This window comes from Callithrix jacchus, chromosome 11 (genome assembly GCF_049354715.1).
Source record: "Callithrix jacchus isolate 240 chromosome 11, calJac240_pri, whole genome shotgun sequence".
Classification (NCBI taxonomy): Eukaryota; Metazoa; Chordata; class Mammalia; order Primates; family Cebidae; genus Callithrix; species Callithrix jacchus.
This window is the reverse complement of record NC_133512.1, coordinates 2921204-2946699: the sequence shown is the minus strand read 5'-3', so window position 1 is coordinate 2946699 and position 25496 is coordinate 2921204. Positions and strand designations below refer to the sequence as shown.

Here is a 25496-nt window from a genome sequence, read left to right as displayed (position 1 = left end):
AGGGTTTTTTTTTCTTTTTTCCTCTCCTCTTTATTCAGTTGTGCAATAGCAACAGCTGTTGTTTTTTTGTGCCTCATTTGGCACTCAAGTAAAAACAGCAACTTTTTGTTTATAATAATAACAGATGAGGATAAAATTAAACGCTGCCTGTAACAGAGAAGCGAGGACATGTCCTGAATATATGGATATATTTTTTCATTCACAGGAAGGTCTTGAATAGGTTTGACATTTTCCCAAAATGTATAAAACTTTAAAAGGTTTCAAGTTGCGGAGGTGAATTCAATGAAGCTCATGCTTTAGAAGATAATGGTTGCTTTATTCAGTGTGCTGGGCTATGGGTTTTTGAAAAGAGCTATTTCCATAAGGATGCTATTTCCATTTGGGGCTACAATGGAGGCCAGGGATAGAGAGAGAAAACTTCAGCAAAGAAATCGGGGATACTGTGAGGCAAGAGAAATCCCTTGGTGGAGAATTAATAAACAGCCACATGCTACTTTGAATGGTTACAAGAGGAAAAGCTCTGATTTGACAAGGGAGAGAAAAGAGGAGAAGGCAAAAGACAGTTACAATGTTAAACAAAACCTGGCAAAAGAAAACAGAGAGAGAGATCTTACAGGAGTTGGAGAAGTTTTTCAGAATGAATTGGGAGAAGTCTATAAGAAATCAGAATTGAGACAAGAGCAAAGCAAACGCTATTTTCATGCAAGGCTAACATCTGCTAAAAGAAAGAGCAAACTTTGCGATGGGCATCTGGCCACTCAGGAATGTGGAGGCTTTGGGGAGCTGGAGTCTGTGTTTGGCAGATGGTATGCCACCATGTCACACACAGGACACTTCTCAAGACACCAAGGTAAAGTCAATCTGAATTCCAGACGTACCTGTGGGCAGCTACTGATGGGAATGCACTGCTTGTTGCGACACTCCGTCTTGCCTTTCACACAAGCACAGATGGTACAATTGATAGAGGACCACATCTCTCCATCCTACAAGAGAAGGCACAGGATGCTGTCAGCAGCTGGAGGATGACAGGGTTGAGGCAACAGACTGTGATTTCTTCATGGCGGACAGCATTTCTGGCCCTGAGTGAGGGGTGCCATCATTAGACTCAATGACTCAGGTGTCTGTCTACACCCAATTGATTTAAGATAAAGATTAGTGAAGATTTCAGATTGTATGCAAGTGTGTGTGTGTGTGTGTGTGTGTGTGTGCCCCCTCCTGTATATAAAAAGAATTTTTGGCCTAGCACAGTGGCTCCCAGCACTTTGGGAGGCCAAGGCAGGTGGATCACGAGGTCAAGAGTTTGAGACCATCCTGGCCAATGTGGTGAAACCCCGTCACTACTAAAAAAAAAAAAAAAAAAAAAAATACAAAAATTAGCTTGACATGGTGGCACATGCCTGTAGTCCTAGCTACATGGGAGGCTGAGGCAGGAGAATCACTTGAACCTGGGAGGCAGAGATGGCAGTGAGAGGAGATTGTGCCACTGCACTCCAGCCTGCAACAGAGAGAGACTCTGTCCCAAAAATAAATACATATGTACAAAAATTAGCTGAGCATGGTGGCACGCATCTGTAGTCCCTGCTACTTGGGAGGCTAAGGCAGGAGAATCAGTTGAACCCAGGAGGCAGAGGTTGCAGTGAGCTGAGATCTCACCACTGCACTCCAGCCTGGAGACAGAGTGAAATTCCATCTCAGAAAAAAAAAAAAGAATTTTTGTGTGTCCAACAAAATCATATTTATGTCTTATTGTCATGCATTGTTTACTTAGTTCCACCCTGGCGGGAAAACCAAGCATGAATTTTCATACATGAAAAAGTGGCAGGAATCTAATTTTCCCTGGTTTGATAAGACTGAAATATTTAAGTCAACCTAGGCACCAATAGTTAATTGAGATGTCCAGAGGTGGTTAATCACCAGATGTGCCATGGTTCCAGCCCATACGGGACATGCCTAAAACAGAGGCTAACTCACATGACTCCCAGAGCTCAGACAGATACCTGATGGGCAAGTCACCGAAAATGCAGAGCTCAGAGAGAAGCCTCTAAGCGCCATGTACACCCTGTCCCTGCCTATCTAGTCCTCTCCTCTCAAAAAGCAGGGCAGCACTTATTTCCTAGACTAGATTCTTGCTCAGACAGAAGGAGCCATTTGAGGAATTTCTTTCACTCATGAAATGTATAATCTTGAATGCCAAATGCCGCAAGAAGTCCCTGTACCTCTGGAGGACAGGCAGGGATGTGCATCCTTGCTTGTGGGTAAAAAAGATCACAGACAACAGAGTTGGACCTGAAAACAAAATAAGGGTTCCTTCCTGGGCTTGTCGATCCAAGCAACGGATTTTTGTTAAAAACAGAAAAGTAGTTCAGATCTTTGATGACTTCCCCTCCTCATTCCCTTCCTGACTTTTTGACGCTATTTTAAGGACTGTCTACCCTCTAGTGCCTTTCGAGAGAGAAAGACCTAACCGGATCTGCCTTTAAAAACGCCTGACTGTTCCAAGTGCTCTGAGTACACATTAAAGAAATCCATGTTTCTGTGAATTATTTTAAGCCTCATTCATTTAAAGGAACTGTTGTACAAGGTGACTTAAAAGTGCGTTGCACACAGCATCATAGTGAGGGTGAAGCTATTTCAGCTGGGTATTCTGGAGACAGAGGAGGAGGAGACTTTATATCAAGAGGACATACGAGCATCTCTGAAAGCCTGGTGTAAATATAACACACATGCCTCCCTCTTTGCTGGGTATGACACCTTATGTCTTTTTGTGTGTGTGTCCTCAATTGTTTTCTCTTTTTTAATTTATCTATTTTGTTTTATTTTTAGCTCCAGGGTACATGTGCAGGACGTGCAGGTTTGTTACATTGGTAAATGTGTGCCACAGTGGTTTACTGCACCTATCAACCCATCACCTAGCTATAAAGCCCAGCATGCATTAGCCATTCTTTCTAACACTCTCCCTCCTCCACCTTACTCCCCAGTAGGCCCTGGTGTGTGTCGCTCCCCTCCCATGTCCATGTGATCCCACCATTCGGCTCCCACTTATAAGAGAGACTGTGCAACCCCTCAGGTCTTCTTACTGATTCCATCAGAACCAAGATCTCTCCCTCCAGCTACTTCAGTGTGACAGGAAGTCTGGCTCACTGCAGAGCTCCCACAACCGGCTTGATTCTGAAAGCCTTGATTCTCATGGGCATCATGTACAGAGTGATCTGACTCCTTCCACCCCTGGGAAAATAGACTAGGTGGGAGGTACTCTGGACAAAGCCAACCATCTTGCATTTTGAAGTTTAAATGGCCAATGCACTGTTTCCCACCTGGGGTCCTCAGAAAATAATGTAAAGTACACCTGCGATGGATACTGGATGGCCAAAAGACAACCTTTTCAGTTCAGCGGGGCAGAGCTCTCTCACCTGGCTCGACTACCGTGCTGGCCACGCACACTATGAACATCCTTATCTGAATAGCTTCCAAATGAGACAATTTCTCTTTGAAAAGGTGGCTTTGTGAAAATCTTCCGAAAGCATCAAGCTCTATAGATCCATCAGGACCTTGACAAGGAGCACCACCTTGACAAGTGTCACTGAGCGTCTCCCGCGAGACGAGGTACTCCCAGGCAATCAGGCTGGTTTTACAGGCTTAACGTATTTCGGCAAAAATATAGCCAAGAAAAACATCTTTCAAAGGGTTGATTATCTGCCCCATCTGCACTTGATTCTGAATATATATGTATCTATAATACTGTAATGTAAATAGATATCTTCTATTACTACATGCACACATATACATTTGTATATGCGTACAGAAATTATGAGATAACCCAATCTGCATTGTGTCTGGAGCTCTTCAACTGTCAGCGTCGTAACACAGCAGTTCCCATGTGCTGGTCTCGTGTCATACCCGGAAAATCTTGTTGCCAAATTTGCACACTTTGATGTCTTCTGTGGGCACTCGTAGGAGGCACTCTTCACAGCAGCCCTCCTTGCCTTGGTCGCAGCCACCAGGGAGGGAGCACTTCTTCTTGCAAACCACAGTGGAGTCCTGGGGGCCCAAAGGCAAACTCGAAATTAAAAACGATTTTCGCCTCCACCAAACGTCCCGCCTGGCCTTCCTCTCGTGACCCATAACTATCTGTGTTAAAACACAGTCTGTAGGTATCACATTTTAATTTATTGCAATAAATCTCTCATTCACTTCAAAATGTGATTTGTTAAGTATCTAGACTAGAATATGAGGACACTGGGGAACCCGTGGCCTGCAACCCCTGCCTCCCAAAGGTTTACGACTTCACGTTCTGAAGTCTGAGGAGCCCACTCCACCAGCATGCGGCAAGACCGCCCAGCTTCCCACCAGCCACCAGTTTCCTTCTTCCTGCCCTCTGCCTCTTTGCAACCTGCACTAATACGGCTCTCTTGGGGTTCCTCCGGGGCTATATGCCACCTTTTGGAGTTTAACATAAAGGTACAATGTCTTTGGTCAGGGAGTAAAAAATAAGTGTGAATGCACCACCTTGGGACAAGATTTCTCAAGTGTGTTCTGTGCTCACAAAAGAACTGAATGTTCAGTTTCAGAACCGGACCTGGGTTCCAGAGCTCTACCGGAGTGGAGTTGCTTTGACCCGGCCACTTATCCACTGAAGGTGAAGACTTTATATCATCTGCAAGTTAAAGAAGTGTGATTTGATTTCCAAAAATGGCTCTTCTGCCTATTGCTTCTCAGGTTTACTGTGCCTCTGAAATGTAAAACAACTGGCACCTCAAAAATATTATAAACCAACTTAAATTGGAAAAAAAATCCTTTGTTAAACTGCATATTCTGATTTCTTATTTAAAAACAAGGGCACTCACTAGCTGTCAAACAATGCATACTTCATCATAGGTCTCCCTGCTTTCATTGTGTGTGTGTATGTGTGTGTGTACAGAGAGACACAGAGAGAGGGAAGGGGAGAGAGAGAGAGAAAGAGAGCTTTATATACATATCGTTAGACCGTGGTGCCTAGCACTGTGTTAAGCAATGATAATACAAATACAGAGATGGATAAATGTACTGTCCTCAAGGGGTTCCTCACAATGTAAGAAGGGAGACAACCATGTAATCAAACAAACTGCAGTTATCATATGGGAAACAGGACTAGCACAGGTGCAAAGACCAGGTAAGTCAGGAAAGCCCCTCAGATTGTATGACACCTGAGATAGCCTATTGCAGATGAAGAGGCATTTGCTATTCAAATTTAAAGACGGTAATCACATTGTTGGTAGAGGAACTGTCAAATTTGAAGGCACAAAGATCAAAGATCTGAAACCATTCTGCATGTGGAGAAAACTATAATTGACACTTGAGCAACACGGATTCGAACTGCATGGGTCCACTTACACTCAGAATTTTTTTCAGTAGAAGTTATACTAAGTGTGCCTGCCTTTCCTCCCTCTCCTTCCACTTCCTCTGCCTCTTCTACCCCGAGACAATACTGACCCCTCCTCCTCTCCAGCCTACTCAATGTAAAGAAGATGAAGACCTTTATGATAATCAACTTCCACTTACTAAACAGTAAATATATTTTCTCTCCCTTATGTCTTTCTAAATATCATTTTCTTTTCTCTAGCTTACTTCATTGTAAGAATGCAGTATGTAATACACAGAACATACCAAATATATGTTGATTGACTGTTTATACTATTGGTAAGGCTTTCAGTCAACAGTAAGCTATGAGTTAAGTTTTTAAGGAGTCAAAAAGTAGGTATGGATTTTCAACTGTGCAGGGAATCGATGCCTCGACCCCCGTATTGTTGAAGAGCCAACTCTATTAAACCATATTCAACAGGTTCCTGCACCTGCCACAGAAATCATGAGAAACCCTGGATGGGAATGCCAGAGAGAAAAGCTCAAAGCAAAGAGAAAATAATACTGATTACTCAAAATAATGGCAGCTTGATTTTTCAAGCATTTAACATCCCCAAGATGACTGTGAATTCATACTCAAGTAAAACAGCCTCTTGGAGGAAGAGTGTTAACTCCACTTCCTGCTAAGCACGGGATGTATTACCTAGTCATCTCCCAAGGAATCCGTGAACCCAAAGCATGGCAAGTATAACTAACTCCCATTCATGGGATGACTGGCTTTCCTGCCAGCAAGAGAATTGGGAATGTGATATGTCCCATCAAAGGCTCCGTATCCCCAAGAGGAAGCTATCACCTGTGAAACTCTTAGTGGAGAGAATTCCTGAAGATAAACGCCAAGGCGAAAAGGGGGTGCCACACATTTAGCAAAGGGTAACACATACCATGGGAGGAGGAAGAAGCTTCTGGAAGGTATTCTCAAACTCAGGAATTCCTCCATGTTTGGTGTTCAGGGGAATGGACAGTTCAGCCCATACCAAGCCACCCCCTGAAGTGGTGCATGCTAATGAACAGAGCCTGCCTCAAGTAATCAGGAACGACTAAGCTCTAATCACAGCTACTGACTCACAGCTGACCTCCAGCACAGCTCCCTTCTCTCTCTCTCCAGACCTCTAACTAATGAAAACGAAACAACGACCATCACCACCGAAGTGTCTTCTAAACTTGTCAGACAGATATATCCTTTAACTCACTAACGAGTAATCTTAAAGTTCTCCCTGATCAATGTATTTCTTCTGGGTTTCAAAAATAAATCACTGCATAAGTACAGTCATTGAATGTGTGACGTGAGTCCCTTTAAAATTCGGAAGCTGTGGAATTCTTTCTTTAGCAGTAATTAGACTTCTGGTTGCCTTTTGAGAAAAATGAACAAAGCTTCAAGTAAGACATGATACAATCAACAACAGGTAAATACTCTCTTCCGAAACTGCCAGGTTAATCTTGTGATGAACTCTCAATCCATGCCTTTCTCTTCCCCTGAATGTGGTTAACAGCAATTTTTATTGCCAGGTGTCTTACAGAATTCATCTTGGATGATTAGAGCCAGAGGGCACTGCCATATGTATTTGTCTGATTTCAGAAAATCCTCACAATAGGCCCTTGGAACCTGATTCTCATTACAAAGAGCTAACTTCTTGGTCCTTAGAAGGTGACCGAGCTATAGCCTGGGTCCTATGTGTAAAGTTCTTGCTGACCTTGAGTATGATTTCCTTGTAACATGGGGTCAGCAATGCTTCCTCCCAACAAGTAACACGCCATTGCCTCTGGCTGAAACCCAGACACTGTCAGTGTTGGGCCACAGCCTCTCAGAGCCGCCTTACCCTGCAAGTGCAAACTGTGCAGTTATCATAGAGAAACGAGGATCCATTGTCATAAACGTCACTTCGAAAGAGGCAGCTCCCAAAAGGGAGGTCAAACACTTTCCTCTGACCTAGAGAGAAACAGAAGTACAGTGTAAGTAAGACAGAATCGGGGGTGTTCCATTTTGTCATCAGTGATTCCATCATAGGACCATTTACATTCTCCTAACACCAGGTAAGGTAAGTCTGGAGCACAGATATAGAGCCTGGGGTCAGACAAGTCCGAAGAATCCCCAGGAGTCATTAGTTTGGACAAAGTTTGTTAAAAAAAAAAAAAAAAAGACTTTGATTCCACAATGAAGCTTGTAAGTTCAACAAATCTATGCGTTCATCACAGTAAACCAAAATCACTAAGACATGAGCTCCCCTCAGGAAGCTTGCAGTCTAGTGAAAAGGCAGACTCATCAAAGATTGTTTCAATACAACAGTAAGACAGGTTCTAGAAAGAAGATGATCTGGAAACTGTGGGAACTGGGAGGTCAGAGAAGTCAGAAGATATAATGACTGCGGAGCTTCTTGATAACAAGTAAAAGTAACTAAAAGTTTGGTGTGGGCAGGGGAGGGAGGTGGGTGGAGGCAGGAGGAGGCAAGGTGTCTCAAGAAGGTCTCCGAGGAGCAAAAAGAACTAACGAAATATTGTTTCCTATGGCCTGAAAGTCTGTGTCTCCACAAAATTCATATGGTAAAATCCAATCACCAATGTAATGGTATTAGGAGGTGGGGCTTTTGAAAGGTGATTAGGTCAGGAGCACAAACCTGTCATGAATTAAATTAGTGCCTTTATAAAAGAGGCTCCAGAGAGGAACCTCATCCCTTCCACCACGTGACAGCACAGCAAGAAGACACCATCTATGAGCCAATCAGCCGACCTGCTAGTACCTTGTTCGTGGACTTCCCAGCCTCCAAGACTGTGAGAAATAAATTTCTGTTGTTTAAAAGCTACACAGTTTATGGTGTTTTATCAGAGTAGACTAAACAGACAAAGACAGCATCTCAGTCATGAAGTTACATAAAAGAATACAGGGTGAAGCTAACCCAAAGGGCACACAGAGGCACATGTCGAGTGTCCAGCCTTTCAGGCATAGTAAGTATCTCTGTAGATACTCAGTTTCCCCTGATGTGAGGACTGGATTGGTGAACAAAAGGACCAAAACGGCAATCCCAAATAAAGAGTACAATCGAATTTCCTCCTTTCTTTTAGGATTTGAGTTGCTACTCCTTGAAGCACACCAAAACATCCCTGCAATGTTACTTTAATTAAAGACTAAGTTAATTCACTTTCGCTGATCAAATTTCTATTCATACCACTCTTTCTTCCTGTAAAAGGCTAATAGCAATTTCTGTTTATCAGTTGGCCCAATGGCATGCTCAAAATACCTAAACATACTGAATGCTGTTCTCAGAATTAGAGTTGTTGGAATAATTGTTAGTAGGAGTCAATAAAAACGTGCTATCTTCCTATTGTAGCCGACCTCAAGGCCAGGAAACAATACGAATGCAGAACTAAATCATTAATGTGGTTCTCCCTACCAAGAGCAAACTTGCTGGCCCTCAAAAGATGGAAGTGAGTTATAATTTGGATCCTATGTATGACTCCCTCGTGACCACTGAGTGTTACTTCTCCAGGCCTCGCTGACTTCACTCATAAAATGGCATGATCCACACCACATCGCCATGTCCCTACCTCTTGCTAAGTGTTAATATTAAAACATACAACCAAAAACTCTGTCACGGCTAGACATGATTTAGCATGGTGACTGTGAATTCCCCAGCTGACACAGGTATTATGTGCACACCCAGGTCTCGTGTCTGGAACTTCCTAAGAACTGATATACTAAATTAAAGGAGTATCTGAAAAATTAAAAAATTCATCCTTTCCCTAAATATTTCTCTAAGGAACCCAAGTAGGTTTACCCTGAAGAATCAGAAAGCTGTACACATCCTGGATCACATGGATTTTGCCCATCCCATTATAATCACTTCTGTCTAATCATCCCTTAATTTTAGGGCATTACGATAAAAAACATGACTGAGCAGTTGTTTCTTTGAATTTACTATAAAAATGATGGTGAAGTCTTTTTTACGACTTCAAACATTATCATCCTTTTAATCAAGCCATCAGATGTATTTCTGTCCTTTAATAGTTTAAAATATCTCTGCTTCAACTGAGTAGTTTTTTTTAACTGTGACAATCTGCTTTGTCTTTTTACTATCCTTTATCTACATGTGCTTCATGTATTTTGTAAGTGGCCTTAAATTCTTGTTGGCAAAAGGCAGAAGATAAATAAATAGACAGTTACAGAGCTCTCTGTAGAAGCTTCATCCTCCACCAATCAAAATGCATCTTCTTCGTGGCTGAGCTCACATGGTTTCTGTGGAGGCCCTTCCACCTCTTAGAGCTAATGACCTTTTCCTGCATTCCCATAACCTGTTACCTATAGGACCATTACAGCAGCCAATATTTCTGCACAGGGGGGATGGTTGGATGAGTCTATTGATCAATTCATTTACTGATTGACTGACAGACTCTTCAATGTGCTTATCCCCCTGAATAAATGTGACAATGGCTTGAATTCTTCCTTACTAAAATTAAAATTTTACTTAAAATTGTAAAAATAAAGCTCTTGGAGCAGTGCCTGCTGTTCATTACACATCCCCAATAAATGGTAGATGCTTATTAGATTATTGTGATTATTAGAGGTGATAGAATTCAAATATGATCCTGGGCTGTGTCGGTGAGAGTGAATTCGATGCTGCTGTACGTGCACTGACCTGTGCTGAGACTCTCCATTGAGAATGAGGAAAACGAGGAAAGGAATGTTGTAATGTAAAAGGCAGAGGTATATCATGTCAGTGAACCCTGCCCAAGGGAAAACTTCAGAGAGAAACAGCACCTAATCACCTCAAATCAAATTAGACTAAGATTTCAGCATCCACAAAGCATCCTAGTGTTTGTTTGCTGTTTTGTCTTTGTTTCTTGCTATGTGGGGTTGTTTTTTGCCCTCAAAGAGCATAAAAATCTTACCTTGATCCCAAAGTCATCATGGTCCAACATAAGGTAAAACCTTCAGTGGAGTGGTTCAGAGAATTCCTGCATAGCCTGACTTAAGACATTTCTAGATCATTCCGCTGGGGTCTAGCCCAACCAAAAAATATCTTGTTTGGAAGAGTTATGATTTTCAAGTTTCTCAAAACTTCCTGTTCCTTTTACAGTATGCCTTATAACCACAAATGAACAGAAAAAGCTGTGTTCAATACGATAGCTGTTGTTCATGTGGAACCTTCTGAGCTGACTCAGCATAGCCACAGCACCAGCTTCAAAGCATTAATCAAGTTTACTTATCTTTTGGGCCAGACCAGATGCCACCTCCTTTGTGATGGCTTCCTGTTTAAATGGCCACTGCTTCCACCGTGGCCCGCAGCATGATGATTTGTGCCACACTCAACTGGCCAATCCTATTCCGGGAACACACACTGGCAACCCAAACAGAACACAGAGAAGTGGAAATGTCTTCCTCAGGAGTGTCTACGCAATTCTGTTTTGTCCTTCTGTTTCACATTCACTTAAAACGTGTGTACGTATGTATACATGTGTGTGTGTAGCGTGTGTGTGTGTATGTGTGCGTGTGTGTGTGTAGCAGGAAGGCAAGCATCGTTAGGTGACGTTAGCAGCAGAAGATATCAAGGAGGAGAAAGCTCTTAGTTTAACAAAATACCTATATTTGTCAACGTGGTGTTAAAAAAAACAGACTTCATGGTATGGCTGTGCTAACTTGGAAATGAGAAAAATAAATCGACAGGTAGCTTTGGAGTTGAAGACAGCAAACTCTGAAAGGAAGGAGAGAGGATTCAAGGAAAAGGCATGGCAAGAGGCTGGAGCTCAAATAGAGACAATCAGTGACGTTCTCCCAAAGGCAAAACAGCTAAGACCTTTTAAGAACGAGAGAGTTGAATATTTCATTTTATGTTGTTCAGTATGCTTCTGTGTAAAACAATCCCTCTTACTGCCTGCAAACCTTCAGTGAAATCTGCTATCAAAGCCTTGACTCAGTGGCCCCCCAGGATGTAAACAAACTTGAAGGGAGATGCCTCTACAGGGACAAAATGATGTTTAAAGAAAAAGAAAAGAAAGAACAGAACAGAACAGAAATCAAGAGAAATAGCAGGAGCAGAAACACCAAGCCAGAGGTGATTAGGAAAAGCATTAGGCCCCCAAGGATCCCTGGTGATCCTAGGGAGGTTACCAAGGATCCCTGGTGATCCTAGGGAGGTTACCAGAGGTTCTATTGTATTTGCATGGTGGCTCAAGCCACCATATTCATTTGAACCTTAGTCTGACCTCGACTCGCTCAAGGGCCCAGGAATCATTAAGAAGGTAGCATAGCCAGCACGGTGGCTCACGCTTGCAATCCCAGCACTTTGGGAGGCCGAGGCGGGTGGATCACGAGGTAAGAGATCGAGACCATCCTGGTCAACATGGTGAAACCCCGTCTCTACTAAAAATACAAAAAATTAGCTGGGCATCACCATGGGATTATGTGCCTGTAATCCCAGCTACTCAGGAGGCTGAGGCAGGAGAATTGCCTGAACCCAGGAGGCAGAGGTTGTGGTGAGCTGAGATCGCACCATTGCACTCCAGCCTGGGTAACAAGAGCAAAACTCCGCCTCAAAAAAAAAAAGTAGCATATATGTAACATGTAAGCAAAGCCAATGAACCTCATGCTCTGGAAAATACCCATCATATATTGTCCCCTTTCAGCTGGCAACATGCATGCAGCCCTCTTGTGTCACCAGGGAAGGGGAGCTGCAGGGAGTTAGAGCTGGGCTCGGGAATCACACAGATTTATGGTAGGGTTTCAACTCTGTAATGCACTCGCTGGACTGACATCTAGGAATCTACTTCCTTCTCAGCACGATAAAACTAATAATAGCACCTGCCTTACACATAGGAATTATATATTTAGTACCTACATTTCACAGTTTCTTGAGAAGATCAAATGAGAAACAAATAAAGTGCCTAGCATGTGCCTAGTGACTCTGAAATGTTCAGTAAGGAAGAGATCACACTCTCTTTCTGTTGGCTCTTATCCACTATTTATATAAAGTGCCTAGCATGTGCCTAGTGACTCTGAAATGTTCAGTAAGGAAGAGATCACACTCTCTTTCTGTTGGCTCTTATCCACTATTTATATAAAGTGCCTAGCATGTGCCTAGTGACTCTGAAATGTTCAGTAAGGAAGAGATCACACTCTCTTTCTGTTGGCTCTTATCCACTATTTCCTTCCAAACCTCTTTTTTCTTGCAAGTGTTTCTTCCTCCATGTTTTTGACTCTGAAAATAACCCTAGTCTATATTCCTCCATGGCTTTACTTCAAATGCCTTTAAAATATCTTCTAGTTAACAGTTATGTGCCCTACTAAAGATCGTTTCTTCAATTATCTCTCACCACAAGGGAGAATTATGTGAGGTTATCTGTCGTACCCCGTTACAGATACAAGTGAAGACAACAGAAAACCTCCCTAGCGGCCTCTGTTAAGAAGCAAACCCCGTACACATCTTCCATTTCTGTACTTAGAAGAGGCAGTTATCTCTAACAAGCCGTGAAACAGGACAACTTGAGAACCTCGAGATAACAGTGTGGATAAACATTCCCAGCAGAAACTTTGAGAAGAAATCACATTGTTCTTTGACCTGAAAATAGTAACTCACCCAAACATTTGGGGCAGCACTGTCCTGGGGGTATGTGACTAAGGTGCTGGGGACAGGAGAGAATGGGACAGACTTCTCTCACACATTGTGTCCTGCCTCCCTAAGAAAAGAGAGAGAGAGAAAAAAAAAAGCATATTTAGAAAAGTAAGTGCACACAGATTGTACAACCAAGAAATCTAGAACAAACCTAAGTCCCTTCCTTGGTATGAGGTCCCTAGGCCGACTGCTCAGGCCCACGTGGTTTTACCTTCCAGCAGGTAAAACCTTTGATCTTCACAGAGGGCCACACAGATTGCAGCTGCCTTCAAGGAGGTGACTCCAGCATCATCTCCCTTCACCCACCACCACTTTTCTTTTTCTTTTTCCTTCTCAAAACCAGCTTTAGAGTAGATGTCGAATGCTGCTGGTTGTTCCTTTCTATGTGTAATGCCTCTTTCAGGAGCTCTCGTAAAGCAGGCCTGGTGGTGACAAAATCTCTGAGTACTTGCTTGTTCACAAAGGATTTTATTTTTCCTTCACTTATGAAGCTCAGTTTGGCTGGATGTGAAATTCTGGGTTGAAAGTTCTTTTCTTTAACGATGTTGAATATTGGCCCCCACTCTCTTCTGGTTTGTAGTATTTCTGCCGAGAGATCTGCTGTGAGTCTGATGGGCTTCCCTTTGTGGGTGACCCGACCTTTCTCTCTGGCTGCCCTTAGTATTTTCTCCTTCATTTCAACCTTGTTGAATCTGACGATTATGTGCCTTGGGGTTGCTCTTCTTGCAGAATATCTTTGTGGTGTTCTCTGTATTTCCTGCATTTGAGTGTTGACCTGTCTTGCTAGGTTGGGGAAATTTTCCTGGATAATGTCCTGAAGAGTATTTTCCAGCTTGGATTCATTCTCTTCATCCCCTTCTGGTACACCTATCAAGCATAGGTTAGGTCTTTTCACATAGTCCCACATTTCTTGGAGACTTTGTTCATTCCTTTTTGTGCTTTTTTCTCTGATCTTGGTTTCTCGTTTTATTTCATTGAGTTGATCTTCGACTTCAGATATTCTTGTCTCTGCGTGCTTGGGACTGGAAACTGAATACCGAAACCAGGAAAGTTTCATGCAAACTAGGATGAGTGGACCATCCCGATAGGTCACTGCCTTCCCTTTCCACTCTGCCAAGCAAGCAAAGAAATGCTTTAACATTTTGAGACCTTTCCTCTGTCTTCCAGACATGCATCTCTCTACAGGTTCTGTGGACATCTTCCTCCAGGAAGGCTTCGCTTTCTGCCACAGCTGGAAGGTGCTGCTCAAATGGCCCGAGGAGGTTCCAGGTAGAGGAAGTGCCCCACCTGCTGAGAATGGATACACTGAAAGCACAGGTTCAGAAGAAACTCTTCCACTGAACTCACCGAGCTATCCAAACCTGTTTCCACTAATTACCTGTAAGGTTATGAAGTATGATATGAGAAGAACTGGCCCAGTCTCAGAAACCTATTTGGAGAAGTTGTGGAGCCTCTGAACATTTTCCCTGCTCCCTCACTCTCATTCTTGACCCTTTCTGTTCTCCAGCACTCCATACCCTCAACACCCGCTGTACCCCGTGTTTAACCTCAGCATCCCCTCTTCCATGCCTAAGGATACAGTCTACTGACTTCCCCTCCTATCCCTCACCAGAGGCTCCTGCTTTCCCAGCCCTGGCAAGTTGTAACTTCACGTTCAGAAAGCTGGGGCAGAAATAAAAAGCTTTTCCAGTCGACTTACATCCAACAAAGTGGCAAAGCTGAAGAGAAAACCATCCTGTGCAGTAGAAATTGCGATGAAACTTTATGAATAATTAAGTTTTTTCTTTTAAGAGAATCAGTGAATTTGGTAAAGAGATCACTCAGCAAGTGGAATTTCAATGAATTGGCTTCTCTGGGATTTGAGCTAGAAACCAAACTAGTACCTGCAGGTACTCCCCGTCTTGAATGCATAATTTATATCTCAGGAGGCCTCAGGAACCGAGAAACTTGTAGCTCAAAGAGCCGTGGGCCCAGCACAGGAAAGGTTCCATCTGAGGCACTTCCTCACAGCTTCCCCACTCCTTTCTGGTCCTCAGCCACGAGGGACCTGTGCGTCCCCATCCCAGCACACTGCATTCGCCTGTTGTTTCTGTTTTCCCTTCCTGTTCTCACCATTTTTATTATGACAGTTTATTTTTCGGTGGGGAGGGATGAAAAGGGGAGGATATGTTACACGTCTTTTAAAATATCTGTTATTTTTTATGCCTATTTAATGTTGGATTCTTCCCCCAAACCAATAGGAAACACGCAAAAATACCACAAAAAGCTCTTCTGTTGTTGTTTTTACATTATTTCCAGATCAACAAGAATCACTAAAACTCTCCCGAGAATCCCAGGCTGTTCTGAGATTCCTCACTCAACTCTGCATAATCCTGAAGTTAGGGGCCTTTCATCAGACTTCAAGGGCATGTAACCCGAGTCATGGCCAGGCCTTGGGGTCAGCCCCAGCTTAGACATAAAATACAAAAGTCGAATCTAGAGGGAGCACCCAAGATGCTGCCCTCTGCTTTTAATTTCAAAGAAATTCATCTGCGAGCAACTTCCTAAAATCCTGAAGCCTCGGGCCACACAAGGTTGCCTGTGTGTTGACTTCTTGTAGGTGCACAGAGAACACATTCTTTTCATTCAGATTCTCTGTTCTTGTTGGATCAGCATCTATTTTTCAAGCATATTTTAAAATTGAAACTTAAAAAATATCGCACAATTGCAAAAGAGTAACTCATCCAGTGCTTTTGAAAGCTGGCAAAAGATTATGTGTACGCCAGTGGTTTTCCTTACAATAAGGTCGAAGAGTGAATTTTGCGTACATAATACACCTGCGGAACTGCCGTCTGTGTTTCCCAAGAGCCGGTTCAAGTGACCTGAACCCCAGTCTGGGTTTGCTGGTTTAGTCAAGTTTTATTTTCTTTGGGTTGCTGTATGTGGCATAGCCCGAGTCCAGAGGCTGCATTCCAGTTAATCCCTCCAAAGAAAGTCCAGGCCCTTCTTAGAAACACAGTTGCAGCTCACAACCTGCTTCTAAGATCTCAACTCATCTGGGACTCTGGTTAAATTAGAATCTGTGGCTATGCTGCAAAGAGAGTAAAATCACGGAAGTTAACATTTCTCTTTCTAAAACTGAACGTATTTCTACTGTAGATGTGCTATCAGATGCTCAGAATCGCTTTCTGATTGGCTTCTCTGCCTCAACTCTCTTTCACTGATCCATCCTGGAATGTTTTCAATGTGACCAGGCCTTCTTTCCAGCATCCAGCCACCATTCCATTGTTTTATCAAACATTTGCTTAAGGCCTATCATATCCTAGGGATACAGCAGTAAAGATAACACAAAAGTCGCCCCCTGTAAGGAGTTTGTATGACCCTTACATGAGCATGCCCACTTCTGCTACGGTTGAGGACGACCTACCACTGCATCCAGGATAAACTTCAACCCACTCAAGCTAAAAGTCAATATAACAGAGACCACATGTTCACCAATATCAGTTACCTTCTATACTACATTTCCCAGATGCTTGCAGTGAGATGTGCCCATAGGACTGAACGCTAGCCAATGGGTCGTGGATGGAAATAACACATAAAATGCTTACAGGCCTACATCAATCCTCCACACTCTCACTCTTTCTCTCGACTAGATGGATGGCCAGCTAAATGCAGATGGCACTGTGAACTTTACAAAAACTTGAAGGAGTCTGGTTCCCTGGGTTACCGCATGGAAGTCTACCTGCCTGATCCCTGCAATGAACTGTGAAATAACAGGAAATAACTTCTGTTGCATTATTCAGATGCACCTTATGATCACATTAGCCTACTTCCTCAGAACGTTCTAGCATCTCTTATCCAACCTTCTTTTCTCCCAACTCCAGCATAAAGAAAGAGCTTCTTTATGACCCCCAAACATAAATTATGGTTTCCATCTTCGTTAAACATACCTCTTTCCCTCTGTCCCAACCCGCCCCCATCCTTAGCCCCTAACAAAATCCTGCTACATGCAAGGTCAGTCTCAAGCCTCTTCTCACCTGTGAAGTCTTCCAGACCTTCGGTTCCTAGTAACCCCCTCCATCTTTCCATATCTCTTTTCCCATCTATACCCCTGTATTTGGGGCACACACATACATAATTTTTGGCACATACATAAAAGCTCAATCCTGCAAGGAGACATTGACTTGACTTGCAAGTTAAACTGTCTTGTGGGTAGGGGCCAGTCCTCTGTGCCAACTATCCAGAAGAGCAATGAGCTCGAGGAAAGAAAACGACAGCAGAAAATTCGTGAAAAAGAGGCAGAGCTACCACATAGAATGAGCTCGAGAACCTGGATGAGCATTTCAGACCACTCTAACTACAGGATGCTGACGAGATGTAAGCCCAGGCATAATTCTGGGCCGTCTCGTCCACTTATCACGGTGTCTCACTGGGTTTTTCACATTCTAGCCTTGTGTTTTGCACATTTTTGGTACTAACTGTTTGTTGGTGCTGATACATCAAAAAGCATCATTCAACTTCAGCATGTAAAGCTGGTAAGGTGCACATAAGCATAACTGAAAACTATGTCTCCTGTATTGTGTTAAATGTTGGAAAATTCCTACGTAATTAAAATATGTAAGGACAAATTACTGTATTCTTATCTTGTCAGCAAGAAAAGATATGCTAGGAACTTTCTCGAGTGTTGTAATTTCCATCATCTGCCTTTCCTCGGAAAGGTAAGTTTGTTCTTCAGATATGGTCTTTTGTTCAAATTGCATATCCTAGTGCTTCTCTCAAAAATGAGCTGCTTTTTTAAAAGAAAGATCTGAAACCTAAGCCAAGTCTATTTTCTTCCCCTTTATTTTTGTTTTAGCTGATTCCATTAAGAACACAATTGCTTTGTGTAAAAGTTTACCCTAGAGCAGCATTTTGCTGCATAATAAAAATCTATCTTCCTGAATACAGTGATGGGTTCAACAGCCATGTGTGTGCAGGACGCTTCTCCGACAGCTGAGTGCCCGGTGAGACCTGGGGGCTGGAAACCATCTCGTAGCATGTGATGTGGCACTCATCCCCCGACCAGGAGCAGAGCCTGACTCTCTAACAAGAGGCTGGGAGCAGAGCAGTGCAGTGCTAACCCGTTACATCGATCGGCTACACTCTTCCACATTCTAGAGCAATTTTTCCTTCTCTAGAGTTGCTTCTGAGATGGATGTGGGAAGAGAAGAGAGAGAAGCCGGAGGGGCAGTGTAGGGGAGAAATACATCTTGAGTGCGAGGGGTTTAAGCGTGGTCCATAATCTTATAACACAACAGCTGGTGGTGCAAAGCTGACATGTGAGCAAAGCAACCACTCTGAATTACAGCTTTGGTCAAAAAACTTCACTAAAAAATGAATTGAGATACCATCTCACGCCAGTTAGAATGGCGATCATTAAAAAATCTGGAGAAAACAGATGCTGGAGAGGATGTGGAGAAAAAGGAACACTTTTACACTGTTGGTGGGAGTGTAAATTAGTTCAACCATTGTGGAAGACAGTGTGGCGATTCCTCAAGGCCTTAGAAATAGAAATTCCATTTGACCCAGCAATCCCATTACTGGGTATATATCCAAAAGACTATAAATCGTTCTACTATAAGGACACATGTACACGAATGCTCATTGCAGCACTGTTTACAATAGCAAAGACCTGGAATCAACCCAAATGCCCATTGATAATAGACTGGATTGGAAAAATGTGGCACATATACACCATGGAATATTATGCAGCAATCAGAAATGATGAGTTTGTGTCGTTTGTAGGGACATGGATGAACCTGGAAAACATCATCCTCAGCAAACTGACACAAGAACAGAAAATGAAACACCGCATATTCTCACTCATAGGTGGGTGATGAAAAATGAGAACACATGGACACAGAAAGGGGAGTACTAAACACTGGGGTCTATTGGGGGGAAAAGGGGAGGGCCAGTGGGAGGGGGAGGTGGGGAGGGATAGCCTGGGGAGAAATGCCAAATGTGGGTGAAGGGGAGAAGAAAAGCAAAGCACACTGCCATGTGTGTACCTACGCAACTGTCTTGCATGCTCTGCTCATGTACCCCAAAACCTATAATCCAATAAAAAATTTAAAAATAAATAAATAAATAAATAAATAAATTAAAAAAAAAAAAAAATGAATGTCCTTAGCCACGCCTGACTTCAGCCTAGAACTGCATCTTGCTAAAGTTCAGAGCATGACGCTTAACTTCCCTGCTCTTGGCCCGCAATGAACAGTCTAATCCAGCAATCAGAGCAGAAGAGGGAAAGTAGATGAGGGGGCAGGCTGAGGAGACAGTAGCAGAGCAGACAAGGGGAGAGAGGACACCCCCATAGGTAGTGAGTGACAAGCCTGGGTTGTGCCCCGTACTGTGCTTAGGCACTTTGATCATGGTAAGTCTCCAGAAAGCATTCTGGGCAAGCTATTATCACCCCAGTAGAGAATGAGGTTCTAAGCCTCTAAGGCAATTGCTCAGAGAATTTGCCACCCAACAAGTACGTGGCAGGGCTGAAATGTGAATTCAGTTCTAGCATTCAAGCTGAGTTATTTCCATCTTATAGGGCCTTTCCTTCCAAAAACCACAGCACAACTTCTCAGCTGGAGTGTGAAATATAATCAAAGGGATGGCCAGAACTTTCTCTCCTTCAAGACATTTCTTGTGTCTGTCTTCTCGGGTAGATGTTCACTGTAGCTTTGTGTCTGCTTTTTATCAAAACGGCTTAGATAAAGTGTATGGTCCACATTTTTGTTAATTACTTAGATAAAATCCAAATTATGCATCTACCTTTTGCTTCCAGGGTTCTTTCCATCATGTTGACTTATTCTCACCCTTGTTTCTACCCTTCTTTCCTTCTCTCCCTCTTTTACATCTTAAACAAGATACCCCTAATATGGAAATCTGAAAGTTCGGGACTTCTCCCTTCCTGCTCTTAGGAAGATAAAGTGTTCACCATCCCCATACCTAATTTATAATTCACCAACACAGGCCCTTTACTTGCCTCTTCCATTCAGTTGAAAGAATTTGCTTTTGAATCTACAGATAAATAATGTGCTATTTCTGTTCTTTAAAACTTTCAGTGGCTCCTCATTCTATTCAGGGTGCTCAATCTAGGCAGCAGGTCAGAATCACCCATAGAACTCTTGCCAAAGAAAATGCTGAGGGCTTCATGTCAAGATGCTGATGCAGAGCCCATGCATCTGTGTTTTAGTAAAGTTGCAGCTACGTCTCCATCACTAAGCTGTTGTCTTCAGACGCCAAACCCACACATCCTCATTCACACTCTGCCTTCTGCTGCTGGAGCTGGGGCTCTGCATGCCACATTTCCGCTCTGCTGGCTTAGTCCAGGATAGGCTCTGCCTACAGGGGCACTAGACAAGGGACTGGTTCCTTCTGTTTGTTGCCCTTGGCCTCCTGCCCCCAGTAATGCTGCTTCGCCAGGCAGCAGCACTTCCTTCCCCCATCAGCAACTGAACCCGGTTTAGAGATTTTCCAACATTTCATGCAAGTAAAACCAGCTTCATCTCAACATCCTACTCCAGGCGGCTGGTACTCCCTACTCAGAAGTCTGAATTTCAGCTCCACATAGCCCTCCTCTAAGTTTTAATAATTCGACTGTCATCCCTTTGTTCCCTGGTCTTAGAGGGAAGTGGTGGTGGTGGCTTCACCCAGTAGGCGTTCTCTCCACAATAACTCTGAATTCTTGTTTTGGCATTCAGTTACCTAGTTAATAGTTCTTTATAGTTAATCCTCTATTTTCAAATAACTGGTGTGGTTTATGCCTCCCGATGAGACCTTGACTGATACAAGATGTGGCCCTGATGAGCTGCCCAGTGTGGGAACTCAGCCTTTACCCCACCCTAAATATCTCAGGCAAAGCCAGAGGGCAGTGCACTTATTGCCCCAGAGCACGTAATACTTTAAATACACTGAGAGAAGTGTTTATCTAGATACACACACACACATATACATGTACACACACTAGCAGGATGCATGTGGGTATGTATAGACCACAGTGGCATAATTGTGTGTACACACACATATACATGTACACACACTAGCAGGATGCATGTGGGTATGTATAGACCACAGTGACATAATTGTGTGTACACACACACATACATGTACACACACTAGCAGGATGCATGTGGGTATGCGTAGACCACAGTGGCATAATTGTATATACACACACACATACATGTATGCACACTAGCAGGACACATGTAGGTATGCATAGACCACAGTGGTATAATTGTATATACACACACACATACATGTATGCACACTAGCAGGACACATGTAGGTATGCATAGACCACAGTGGTATAATTGTATATACACACACACATACATGTACACACACTAGCAGGACACATGTGGGTATGAGTAGACCACAGTGGCATAATTGTGTGTACACACACATATACATGTACACACACTAGCAGGACAGATGTAGGTATGCATAGACCACAGTGGCATAATTGTGTACACACACACACATACATGTATGCACACTAGCAGGACACATGTGGGTATGCGTAGACCACAGTGGCATAATTGTGTGTACACACACACATACATGTACACACACTAGCAGGACACATGTAGGTATGCGTAGACCACAGTGGCATAATTGTGTACACACACACACATACATGTATGCACACTAGCAGGACACATGTAGGTATGCGTAGACCACAGTGGCATAATTGTGTACACACACACACATACATGTATGCACACTAGCAGGACACATGTAGGTATGCGTAGACCACAGTGGCATAATTGCGTACACACACACATACACGTACGCACACTAACAGGACGAATGCGGGTATGCGTAGACCACAGTGGTATAATTGTGTACACACACACACATACATGTACTCACACTAGCAGGACACATGTAGGTATGCATAGACCACAGTGGCATAATTGTGTGTGTGTGTGTGTGTGTGTGTGTGTGTGTCTTACCCACTAGATCAGCGTTCTTCAGCCTTCACAGTCCTGACATTTGGGGTCAGGTCATTCTTCACTGCAGAAGCTGTTCTATGCATTGCAGGATATACAGCAGCCTCCCTAGTCTCTACCTGCTAATCAGTGGCACTCTTCATCCCCTGATTGTGACAACCAAAAATGTCCCCAGACATTGCCAAATGTCCCCTGGGAAACAAAATCACCTCCAGTTGAGAACTACAGTGCTAGGCCAACACTTCCCCAAACCACAGTCCAGGAACGTGCATTTTTAGTAACGTTCCTGGATGAATTGGATGTCTCTGTCCAAGGCACTGTGCTTTGCCAAATGCTTCACTGGCATGAACTTCCAGTAAGTAAGGCTTAAAGCTTATTGACCTTATTCATTCCTCCAGCAGCTAGCACACATCATAGCTTCTAACATGTGCCCAAGACAAGTGTTTTGAAGGATGAAGCCCATTTTTCAGGTGGAGCACTTCTCACTGAGAGAAGAACAGACCTCAATTCACTTCCCTGGTGGCTGAAAGCCACTTTTCTCAGACTTGTGAAGGAAGAGGTCAGCAAGAAGCAGTGTGGGTAGAGACAGAGCTGTGATCAGAGTAGACAAGATAGGATTGTGCTTCTCCAATAAATCTGTGCTGAAAACAATGCAGGCTTTATCATCAAAATCTGAGAGGATCTTGGAAGTTTTCTGACCTCCAAAACCTGGACATATGGCTACATACGAGTTTTGGTTTCCAAGTGATGAAATAAAACTCAACTCTGATTCTATACGTAGATATTTAAGAACATGTCAGCGAAGCTTGATCAAGACACTTACTTTGTCCCATAAAAATAGCAAACAAAGACCCCTGAGAAGGGTTCATGGGGCTGACAAAAACAAAAACCCTTGTATCCTTAACGACCTATCAGGAGAACTATGAACTTAATGCTCTGTCTTGAGAACCAAGCCTGAAACAAATTCCTATTATTTTGCACATCAATTAATGTTTCTAAGTCTAATTGCATGATTGTTATTATTGTTTCTATTATTGTCGTAAGTTTCCTAGGGCTGTTATATCACATTACGATATAAATGGAGTGGCTTAAAACAACACACACTTATTTTCTTACAGTCAGAAGTCTAGAATCAGCTTCACGGGGCTAAAATCCAGGTGTCAGTAGGCTGCATTCCTTCTGGAGGCTCTAGAAAAGAATCTGTTTCCTTGCCTTCTCCAGCTTCCAGAGACAGCCTGCCTTCCATGGCTCATGGCCCCTCCTCCATTTCCAAAGCCATCAGTGCGGCATCTTCAGACCTCCCGGTGACTCCGCTCTCTGCTGGTCATCACATCTCTTTCAACTCTGGCTCTCCTGCTTTCCTTTTATAAGAACTATTGTAAGGGGGCGGCCCACCCAAAGAATCCAGGATCGTCTCTCCATCACAAGGTTCTTAACATAATCCCATCTGCACAGTCCCCTGTGCCACGTAAGGTCACTTTCACACATTTTGGAGATTAGGACATAAACATCTTGAGGCCAGGGAATACATTGTTCTGCTTATCCTAATTTTTATTCAATAAATAAATGACATTTAATTTCTCAGTGTAGTCCCAGATGTCATATTTCAGGCCTAATATGACTATAACATACCTCACCAAAACAGCTAGAATTTCCAATATTTTCCAAAAGGAAAAGATAGCCAAGAAGTTCGATTTAAATCCTGGTTGTATGGCTTGTGTTCTGAATAGCTTCACATCCACTTATTTGTTCTTATTCCTGCACCTATCTCTAGTTAGAAGGAGAAATTCAAACCAGACAGTCCAGTGTTTTCATCTCATTCACCCTCTCGTCATTAGACAAACTGGAAGTGCTGATGGAGCAACTCTGGGTGTTGATGACGTCAGAAAACTGTCCTTGTTGCCAACAGGCCTTTTCAGGGGCACTACCCCAGTCTTGCTGGCCAGCAGCAACCCCTCAAGTTGAAGTTCCCACTAAGCTGTGGGACTTGGCCAGGTACCCTCTGGCCCAGGCTAGAGGGCCCTGCAGGGACATCAGTGTCCTCTCATGGCCACATAGATGCCTCCCAAAGAGTTTAACCACGTTCACTATATTTCAAGATTCTTATAGAAAGATGCCTGAACTGGTCTCAGTGGAGGGGTTATATAAGCAGGCACCGCAAGGCCTCAGCCCGTGGACAGCAGAGCTAAGTGCCACCTGGCTGTGGAGATGGCATTAAACGTAACTGCGCATAGGGGCAGAGCAAAAGATCATAATTTCATAAGGTAAATATTAGATTATTAAGTAAATCCATGATAAAAATGTCTTTACCGTACTTTCACTAATCCCTTTTTTGTTTGTTTTTAGGAGACAAGGTCTCCGTCTCATCCAGACTGGAGTGCAGTGGCGCAATCATAGTTCACTGTGACCTCAAACAATCTTCCTGCCTCAGCCTCCCAAAGCGTAACAACTACAGGTACGAGCCACACTGCCTGGCCGCTGAATTCCATTTCAGAAGGGGATTTGGTTATTGCATTTGCTTAAATCCCTTTTTTAAAGGTACAATTTACCTCATCTTCCCCTGGAGTTCTTGATCTCAGCTCTTCCTCGTCACTTCGTTGAATGGCAAGTTTCCTTGCTTCTTTGTTCCCGTGTTTGTTTGTTTGTTTTTGTTTTATGTTTTGTCTTTGAAAAAGAAAACTTAGAAATTCTTCTCCTTCTACCAACTCAAGCTTTCCACTCAGGCAGACACACAAATCACTGATAAAAGACTGCAATATCGTTTGAGGCAGATTCCAACTGGTTCTGGGTGTCCACACATATTTCACTTTCCTCTTTGTCTATTTTAGAAACAGGAAGATAAAACCACCCTATAGGCCCATGCTCAGATGAGATCTCTAAACAAATGCCCTGGGAACCGAGGGGAGCGGCGGAGCTCTGGGAGTCTGAGCACATTTGCGGGCCGGTTTGCGTGGTATGCGGAAGCAGGTGCTGAATGACAGCCAGACCCAGCGATCTGGCCCCAGCAAGGTCTTCCCCTTCCAGAGCTCACTGAGCTGCACTGGGAGTAGAGGCGGGACCTGCTAATGAGGGTCCTGACAGCCAGGCCTGCCGTGCCTCTGAGCCTGGGTGTTCCCTCTCTGAAACGATCAATAAATAAACAAGTAAATCCACAGGAGAACACCTCCTAATATTTCAGATTCCTGCAGACCTCGCAGACCACCCTGGGAGGATGTTTCTCAACTGCTGCTCAGAAACAAAAAAAAAAGTGAAAGGAAGAAAATGAGCTCTCTTCCTTCTCCTGCCGTTTTTATCAGACTTCAAGCTTTCATCATCATGGAAGTAGTCATAGCTGTTACAAGCCTGCCGCTGACACATCAAACGCTTTATCTCCAGCCTGGCCCGCTTCCAGGGAGATGAAAAGAACAGTCATTCAGAACTCACACCTCCTATGAGTTACGAGCCATTCCTAAAAGGAAGGAAGTAACACCGTTGTGCCGGAGGAAGGGCATTTTTCATGTTCCCCAGGCTGTCTACATCACAACAATGCTGG

The 25496-nt window shown here is 43.4% G+C and overlaps 1 protein-coding gene across 1 annotated transcript in view; it reads right to left on the bottom strand.

The window, feature by feature from the left end:
- BMPER (BMP binding endothelial regulator) overlaps nucleotides 1-25496 on the bottom strand; it is a 247905-nt gene that overhangs the window by 102497 nt on the left and 119912 nt on the right. The window contains exons 7-10 of the mRNA XM_002751322.7: nucleotides 12963-13062; nucleotides 7215-7324; nucleotides 3898-4038; nucleotides 879-983 (exon numbers count right to left, since the gene is read on the bottom strand). Of these exons, the coding sequence (XP_002751368.3) occupies nucleotides 879-983; nucleotides 3898-4038; nucleotides 7215-7324; nucleotides 12963-13062 (456 nt within the window). The remainder of the gene's footprint in view (nucleotides 1-878; nucleotides 984-3897; nucleotides 4039-7214; nucleotides 7325-12962; nucleotides 13063-25496) is intronic.